The sequence below is a fragment of the Nicotiana attenuata genome, chromosome 1 (genome assembly GCF_001879085.1).
Source record: "Nicotiana attenuata strain UT chromosome 1, NIATTr2, whole genome shotgun sequence".
Classification (NCBI taxonomy): domain Eukaryota; kingdom Viridiplantae; phylum Streptophyta; class Magnoliopsida; order Solanales; family Solanaceae; genus Nicotiana; species Nicotiana attenuata.
Window position 1 is genome coordinate 10,033,136 of NC_031989.1, and position 9,946 is coordinate 10,043,081.

The 9,946-nt window shown below is 37.4% G+C and overlaps 1 protein-coding gene across 1 annotated transcript; it reads left to right on the plus strand.

Annotated features, from left to right (window-relative positions):
* LOC109240033 (fasciclin-like arabinogalactan protein 21) lies at positions 7,714–9,218 on the plus strand. The gene has a single exon (XM_019406654.1). The coding sequence runs from the start codon at positions 7,984–7,986 to the stop codon at positions 9,037–9,039; it is 1,056 nt and encodes a 351-aa protein (XP_019262199.1). The 5' UTR covers positions 7,714–7,983; the 3' UTR covers positions 9,040–9,218.

Below are 9,946 nucleotides of genomic sequence, written 5' to 3' on the forward strand. Positions count from 1 at the left end.
AATCCATAAAATAATTTGGACTATATTTTAAATTCAAGATATTTGTCCAAATAAATGTTACGGGCTAATATATAAATGAATTAATTATATAGGTCCAATATATATGCATTAAATAAATGAGTCTAAATCAATTGGGCTAGCCGATTTAATTGGGCTAAAGTGATGAGCCCACTTCATTAAGCCCAAGATGTCATCTTCCTAGAGGCCCAGTTTGGTGCCACGTGTCAAATGACATGGCATGCCAAGTCAAGCAGAAGAACCAATGGGATCATGCCACGTGTCAAAATGACAAGGCGTGCCAAGTCACATTAAAAGGCTAATGAAATCGCGCCACGTGTGCAAGTGACATGTTCTGGCCAATCAAATGCGGCCATATCACACTTCAATTTGATTAGTCGGAAAGAGTTTGTTCTTATCGTAACTCTTCCTTTCCACAACTATAAATAGGGGTCTTCATAACCCAGAAAAGACACCAGAAGTTATAACAAGAAGCAAGAAAGAGCTCGTGGATCAAACACTGCAATTTCCTCCACAAGTTTCAAGCAACCAAGTTCAAGTTCAAGCTCAAGAACGAAGAACAAATCAAGTTCAGGCTCAAGAACGAAGAACAAATCAAGTTCAAGTTCAAGCAACCAAACTCAAGATCAAGAACAAAGTCAAATCAAATACAAGGCGTTCAAGATCAAGACTACTTGTTCGTGATACAATTTGTGGCAACAATCAAAGTGTTCGCGACGGATAAATCAAATTCAAATTCAAGATCAAGCTCAAAGACCCTTGAGTTTATACTGGAAAAGTAGAATCAGAGGAATCATAGAGATTGTACACTCAAATATTCGAAATAAAATACCTGTTGCGATATTTTTCGATCTTGATTTTATTTTCTCGACGCAAATTTATTGTCTACAGTTGCAACATCAATCTTCATGTCCACTAAAGAGAAATGAACTTTTACTTATGCTATTATTAGGTCAATGTTTGACCAAAAATACAAATCTTAGTTGAAATAATTAAATTTATATAAACAAAGGTTAATCCTAGTTAATGATAATATCCTTAGATCTTAATGTTAGAAAAAGCAATTGACAGATGTTCACGCGGACAGTAAAGGCACCACGTGATAAATGCTCTGCAAAACCAATAACAATGGTGTAGAATATAATATTCGATAGGCAATAATAAATGACATTTAAGTAGATAAGAGGAATGATTCAATCAATAAAAGATGGAATAAATGAACCTTCAACCCGACAATGATTCAAAGACAAATTCTTGAATAATCGAGGATTTCTCGGATCTGTTCAGTCAAAAAGTAGATCTTCGTATCGAGTGAAGACCGAATCTTTTTTGTAAAAGTGCTTTTCTTACAAGAAATGAATCACCCCCCCCCCCCCCCCCATATCATTATTTCTTATTCTATTTATATGGAACATATTTCTAAGAAACCCTAAAAGTACAAATACAGAGAATATTCAAGGGAATATTCTCCTTGATATCCTTTCTTGAAAACTAGTCGTTACTGCTCTATTGAACGTACTCGACCTCGACCTCAATCCTTGTTGACACCTTGACTACGACTTTTATCGACTCTTCGACCGCGGGCCGTGTGGCTTCTCGAACCGTTTTAATAAGTGACGGGTTGAGGATTCTTTCCGTAATGCTATCTCGCCCTGAATACTCTAAGGGCGGATTTTGACCTATACAATCCCACTATGTAAAAGCAAATCAGAATAACGAGCGAACGCACAATAAAGACCCTAACGAGTTGATATCTTAATTTTTGAAAATCTTTTGCAGGATCAGAATAAAGATTAATCATTATAATATAAGCTACAGCGGTAAAAAAAAATAATTGAAGAAAAATATTTACTCCTTCACCAAACTTCTGGTCTAAATATGTCTTAATATTTGTTAACTGTAAAAATTTCTAATTAAGGATAAAAATAAGATGTTTAAGTTAAATGTTTTTTTTTCAAATATAGAAATGGATAATACTTTATGAATCGAACTTAAAAGAAAAAAAGATCACATAAAATGAAATAAAAAAAAATTAAAAAATATTTAAACTATTAGAAGTTCTCTCTTCCATCTCAATATCTACTTTAATACTCTGACCAGCAATTTTCGGGTGATGATAGGGCTAGGCATATATCGGGTAAAATCGATAACCCGAACAGTTAATTGTTTATTGGGTTATCGATATCAGTATTGGGTTAACGGTTCGGTAACGATTTAGAATTTTTTCACTATTGGGTTATCGGTTCGGGCCTCGGTTTACCAATTTTGTTAATGGGTTAACCGATAACCCAATAAGAATTAATAAAATTATGACTTTACCCTTAAGTATATACATATGTTATGGCTTCAGTTCATTCTTTCCTATTCTTTCTCAGCCGAACTCTTTAGTTGCTTCATCTTCATTCTTCATAGACCTTACTAGTTACTCCTGGCGTAAGTTTTTAATCTTATACATTAGGCTTTTAATTTCTATAACAAAATTCATCTTCATATTGGTATTTTTGAATGTTAATGATTCTATATTTCTTTTTTCGTTTCTTAATTTTGTGAGCTCACGTTATGCAGCCTATACCTACTACCAGTTTCTCTTCGCATTTATCAATTCTCAATCGACAATCTTCATCAGTTTCGGGTATATTATTTAACATTTTTCTTCTGTACGGTCCTCTAAGCTTTTACAACAGGACAATATTTTCTTGCCTTCTAGGTATTTTTTAATTTCTGTATTAGTATTGCCCATACACAGATCAAGGTTTTGCTTCATGGTTTCTTTTTTCAGGTTAGGCATTTGACAAATATCATCTAGTTTATTTGGTGAAGCCTATAAGAATTGAGTAGTTGTTGTCTTGTTAACTTGAATTTGAACGGTTAGTACTATATGTTTGGACTTGTTAATTTTATGCTGAAATTGCTATTACTTTGCATTGTTATTAATGTATTTGGACAATTGTTGTTGAAGAATTAGTACTATTCCAGTTGTGGCCACTGGACAGAACGCAGAAATGGATTTCTTCTCTTTTTTGCTTAACTCCAGTGAATTGTCTTCTCTTTTTGTCTTAACTGTAGATCGAGTTATCTTATCGGGTAAACTGATAACCGAACCGGTAATGATCGATAACCGATTAACCGATAACCGATAACCTATAACTTATCGGTTCTGTTATCGGTTTATCAATTTTGTAAATCGATAACCGCTATGCTAAATCAATAATATTCATAACCGAACCGAACCGAACCGACCGATGCCCACCCCTAAGTGACGATCCTCACAAAATAGGAAATTTTTATTTTTCATAGATACTTGTAGAGTTGAAAATAGCTTTTGTCAATTTTAAGTGAAACTAATGAAAAGAAAAACAGCGAAAAGGAGGAAACTAAGGGTGAAATTGACAGGAAGGAATAATATTTTTAGAAAAATATATTCTAAGTTTTTTATTTTTGGTTGGTCTACATGTTTTGAAAAATATTTTTTTATGAATTCATTTTCCTTCAACCGGAGTAAAATGATTCCCCTATTAAAACGAGGGAAAATATTCTCTAAAACTCTTTCTCAATCTTCCCCACCACACCCCCCTGGGTGGCTCGACTATAAGGCCAGTAAAGCAATCGTTTGGGGTCCCAACTTTTTGGGACCCCCGTTTTTCCCTTAAAGGTGTATTGTATATGTATTATTAAAAAGAATTGTGTACATTTAGATTTAAAAAAGAATTTTTAGAGAGAAAGTAGAATAACTTTAATGTGAGGATCGTTATAATAAGTAGAGAATGGAACAATTTTTAATGAATTGTTTCCTTACATGGGTAGTTTATTTTTACCTTATTTATATCCTAACAACTAATACGACCCCACATTATTATTTAAATATTTACTTTTTTTATTCTCTCTTTTACTATTCTTATTCTCAATATTGAAAAGTCTCTCAACCGGCAACTTACCGCGGCTTACAAGTTGTCTTCTTCAAAGCATTACAACAAGCAATCATTATATTGAAGCAATGCAACACTTTCCGATATCATTATATCAACTTATCTTGCTCTATAGTTTCTTACCCTTTGATTTTTGCTACTATCTATCGTTTCTTATATTTCGATTATCTTATTTATCTGCGATAGCTACTGCTCCTTTTTAGACTGCTTTATCATGACTTATTTGCTTTCGTTACTTCCATTTTTATACTGCATTAAATTGACTGTCCTTATCTGGCCTTTTTTATTTTTGGCCATGCTTTCTGTTGAACCTATGGTCTTTTGGAAACAACCTCTCTACCTCCCAAGGTAAATAAGGTGTCACGACCCCAGTTCACCCTCCATGAACATGTCGTAATGGCACCTAGTTCCTACAACTAGGTAAGCCTAGAAATGCGAAAATTAACTTAACTTGCGGAAAAATTTAAAAACTGAACATGCTAAAATAATAACTGCGAGTACGGCCACTCGGCCTATACAACTCAAAAGAAATGCGGAAGTCTACAACATAATCCCAAAATCCGAAAACTCACGGGAACCACAGGCTAATAGAAATACCGTAAATGCTCTAATCTCCAGAATGTCTACATCAAAGTATGATAGAATATAGACACTATAGCTAGAGTAAGGAAGAAGACTCTTCGGTCTGCGGACGCTGCAGATATACCTCGAAGTCTCCGTAGCTCTCCCCGCCTCAAGGGTAAAGCGCCTGAGTGGAGGTACCTGGATGATCTGCACATGAAAAACATGCGCAGGAAGGGCATGAGTACACCACAACGGTACTCAGTAAGTGCCAAGCCTAACCTCGGTTGGGTAGTGATAAGGAAAGGTCAGGGCCCTACTAAGGTAAAACACAATATATAATAGGTTAAGGGAAACAGTATAGATAAAGTCTACAGCAAGAATCTAAACAGGATAAATAAGGGAAACAGTAATAGGAAGCAGAAACAAAACAATATAAGGAATACTGCTCACAACAGGAAGTAATAGCCGGGGATCTCTTGGTATCCTCATCATATACACTAGGGATCTCTTGGTATCCCGAGGATATCTTGGTATCCTTATCATTTACCCGAGGATCTCTTGGTATCCTCATCATATACACTAGGGATCTCTTGGTATCCCGAGGATCTCTTGGTATCCTCATCATTTATACGAGGGATCTCTTGGTATCCCGAGGATCTCTTGGTATCCTCAAATCTTACAATTACATGTGCCGGGGATCTCTTGGTATCCCGCACCTCAATCCAGAACATAACAAGTACAGGGGGATCTCCCGGGATGCCGTCCCGTAGTCCCAATTTAAAACACACAATAACAGCTCAACACATTAGGATAAATGCTAAACTCAGAACAAGTAATAGAAATCCTAGCCTAACATGCTCCACGGAGTACAACAAGACAGTTTAAGCACTTAAGCAAGTAAGTCAACTAAACATGCTTCTCTAAACTAGCATAGGATAAACTTACAATTCAAAATAAACAGGTAAGCAAGAAAAACTCAATTTAAATACTTCAAGTAAAAACGGATTTCCAACAATTAGCTCAAGTACGTGCTCGTCACCTCACGTACGAGGCTTTCAAATATCAAATATCATGTCCTAAGGGGAAGAGGTCCCCCACACAAGGTTAGACAAGCCACTTACCTCGAACCGGCTCAAAATCAACTAGAAATCACACCCTTGCCACGAGTATCCGACTCCAAATGGCCCAAATCTATTCAATTCAATTACATATCGTAAATAACATCGCAAATAACTGGTTTTGCTATTTAATTCAAAGCTACGACGTGAAATTAGGTGAAATGACCAAAATGCCCTTCAGGCCAATGTCTCGGACTCGAATAATTTTTACATTTTCAGAACCCTCGTACTCTCACGAGTCTAACCATGTAAAAATCTCCCAAATTGGAGGTCAAATGCTCACTCAAAACTCAATAGTTTAGCCTATGAAGTTTCACCCAATTTTCCAATTTTTTTGATCCTAAATTCGAATTTTAATGATGGATTTAACTACAAAATGATGAAATATAACTAGAAGGGATTAAAGAAACGTTACCCAATAGTCTTCTCTTCAAAACCCTCTGAAAATCGCCCTTCCCCGAGCTCAATTTGATTTTTCTAACTTATGAAATCTAACCCTCGAAATTTCTATATCTGCACAGGCATTTCCGCTTCTGCGGACAAGGGACCGCTTCTGCGGTCCCGCTTCTGCGGAACAAGAGCCGCTTCTACGATTTTCATTAAAAATCCAGGGTTCCGCTTCTGCGGTCTTAAACCGCACCTGCGGTTGCCGCTTCTACGAAATACTTACCGCTTCTGCGGTTTCTCACAAAAAACCCGGGGACGCATCTGCGATAGAAGCCTCGCATGTGCGTAACCGCATCTGCGGTAGATCTTCCGCACCTGCGGAAAAAGCTGAGGGAGCCCAAATTCGCTCCTGCGATTGAGTGGCCGCTTCTGCGGTTCCCAAGTCGCAGAAGCGAAAATACCAGAAGAGAAAAAAAAACAGTTGCTGCAACACTTCAAAAATTTCTCCGTTAACCACTCGGAATCATCCCGAGGCCCCCGGGACCTCAACCAATAGTACCAATAACACCTAATACCTCATTCAAACTTGTACCAATCCTTAAACCACCTAAAACAACGCCGGAAACTCGAATTAAACAAGGATTTGAGCCTAAGAACTTCAATTTTTATCAAAACACGCTTTCGATCAAAAACCTAACCAAAACACGTCCGAATGACCTAAAATTTTGCGCACACATCCCAAATGACATGACGGAGCTACTGCAACTTCCGAAATTCCAATCCGACCCTCGGATCAAAAATTCACTATCGGACCGGAAACATCAAAAATTCAAACTTCGGCATTTCAAGCCTAAATGAGCTACGGACTTCCAAATTACATTTCGAACACGCTCCCAACCCCGAAATCACCTAACGGAGCTAACGGAACCATCAGATTTCCATTCCGAGGTCGTCTTCACACTGTTCCAACTACGAACCATTTTTTAATACTTAAGCTCTCATTTAGGGACTAAGTGTCCCAAAACTCTCCGAAACTCAACACCGAACGTCCTGGCAAACCAAAATAGCAGAGATGAACTTAGGGCAAGCAGTTAATTGGGGATCGGGGCGTTAATTCTTAAGACGACCGGCCGGGTCGTCATACAAGGTTTGTGTACAATCTACCTTTCTAGAGCCCATTTTGTAGGTATTCACTGGGCAGTATATCAACTTATCAAATTCTTGAGCCGGTTGTCTTATTCTAACTTTATTTTATATTTTTTTCATTGCAAATTTATTGTTGATATTCTTACTTAGGGCCTCTCTCTGAAATTTGGCTTTAGGCCCCTAATCTTGTTGAGACGGCCCTACACACCCCTCCCCTACCCCCCCCCCCTCACCCCCTTCCCCGCCACCCCACCCATGTCGGCACCCCCTAACCTTGCCACTGCCACTCCGGCCACTAGACCTCGACCTACCATCCTCCCCGTCCTAACCTATTTCACCTCATATAGTGTTTGTCAAGATTTCATATTTCTCTAAAAATATTTTCTGCTATCTAATGAACCGAAAAATAAATAATAAAAACCCTTATTTTCCAAAAAAACATTTTCTAAGGATAACATTTTTTCCTTGGTACCAAACACACCCTAATGTAATACGTTATTTTGCTACTTAACCGCTTACCCCATTAATAGCTCGAAGCCTCGAACTAATGAGAGACAAGGTATTCGTAATGGTCATTTTCACCTAGAGGCAGGTCTCTTTATTTGTTCGTTTCGAGGGAAAATCCCTCTAGTTTCTTGACATCTACAGGTTGGAGCAGCTGTTCCTATTTCCTTTCTTTTTTTTCCCGGATTAACTAAAAAATACTGCATTTCAGGAGTTTACTGAAGTGCATTATCCAATACACTATAATATTCTTTCTCTGATTGAAAGAACGTATAATTGTCATCTTTGTCAAACACAAAATCACAGATTCGACTGTAACTATGGCTAGTTCTGGTTGTCAAGGCCTATTCTTTATACTTCTCTCCATAATTCTTGCTTTAACAGCAATTACCACGAGCATGCATTCAAAAACATCAACTAAAAACTCAAATTCATCTCACCAATTCCTCAAACACGCCCTTACCATGAACGCTTCCAAAGCTCTTCGAAATCAAGGTTTCAACATCTTAGCTACACTCCTTCAAATCTCTCCTGAAATCTTCCTCTCTACTCCTCAATCCACCATTTTTGCCGTCCAAGATTCCGCCATTTCCAAGCTCTCTCTCCCTTCTTGGGCAATGAAACAACTCCTTCAGTACCACACTTCCCCTTCTAAACTCCCTTTTCAACAACTCTTGATAAAGTCCAAAGGAAGTTGCTTAACGACCCTTTTGTCTCAAAAAACCATTGCCATCACAAAAACTGATATAAAACACAAGTCTGTTGAGATCAACAATGTGTTAGTTTCTCATCCTGATTTGTTTCTTGAAGAAAGTCTTTCAATACATGGAGTTACTGGAGCTTTTTCTGACTTGGATTTTCATGCAATGGACGAACACAGTGACATTATTCAATCACCTATTTGTGAAAACCAGATATCAAATGCAAGTAAAACTGATCTCAAGAACTTGGTTGATTGGCCAAGAATTATTAAATTACTCAGCTCCAAAGGATATGTTTCTTTTGCAATTGAATTGCATTCTGTTCTTGATGGGGTTTTCCAAGATTCTGCGAATTTGAGTTCTGTAACTATCTTTGCTCCACCAAATTTGGGGTTTTTATCATCCCCTTCACCATTGCTGGAAAGAATTGTAAGGCTTCATATAATGCCCCAGAGGTACACTTACATGGAATTGGCTTTCTTGCCTGACAATTCATCCCTTAAGACACTGGCTCCAGGCCTAAATGTTACTATTTCTAAGAGCAATTTCTCCCGTATCTTGACCATTGATGGTGTGGAGATTACAGCGCCAGATATTTTCGTGTCCAAGACGTTCATCATCCATGGAATTTCTCGGGTTTTTGAGTTGGAGGAGCTATCCATTTCATTCAGATAATAAGCTTTCTTAATTTGTGTCTTTACAGCATTAGCAGCTTCTGTTAGATGTATGTGTTCATTTCAATTTAGGATTAAGATAGGAGTAGTAGATATGGAAGTTATAGATGAGAAATAGTACTCAGATAATTTCAAGAGGTACTGATTCTTATGTTTAGTTTTGTAGCTAAGCTGAGTTGATAAACACCCTTTTACTATTTGCTAATTCTATCAGAAATATATTCAGATAAACACCCTATTACTATTTGCTAATCATTCAAAGAGTAATAAATCAGGTAGCAACACAAAACTAAGAAAAAAGGTGCATTCCAATTTTCAAGGGCTGATTTTTCCTTTTTTTCATTTGGATAAAAAGATAAAAATGTATAATATACTCTAATAGGATTAATATAAAAGGTTGTGGATCGATATTTAAAAGGGGAACTCTGGTGTTAACTGTTCCAGAGAATTTGGAATCCACTGTGATCACCTGTCTATTATATGAAATCTGTATTCGAATAAAGACTCGACAAACATGCAACTGATACTTGTATTATTTTGTAAAACAAACACACAGAATTGCAAGTAAGACATCACTGTGCTAAAGCATAATGTGGTACCAGTTTTTCAAACAAAAATCCTAAACCTTCAGCATTACATGGGAATGATTCCAGCGAATTGCAGTGGCTGACTTCCAAGTATTTGAGGTACTGCAGTTGAGGAAGTGAAATGGGATCTATCCATGCTGGTGTGGTTTCTCCAAGGATGTCCTTGTCTTCACAGTCACATGCATTGACCCTTAGTAGTTGAAGTTGTTTTAATGCAGCCAAATCCTGTCCTCTATCACGCTTTCCTCTGTTATGTCTAATTGCAATACCCCAAGTTGAGTCAGTGCCACGACCAAGCTTCTGTTGTTGCTGGATTCGGTA

Coding starts and splice junctions, on each gene's coding strand:
- LOC109240033 (XM_019406654.1), top strand. CDS start 7,984: ATGGCTAGTTCTGGTTGTCAAGGCCTATTCTTTATACTTCTCTCCATA.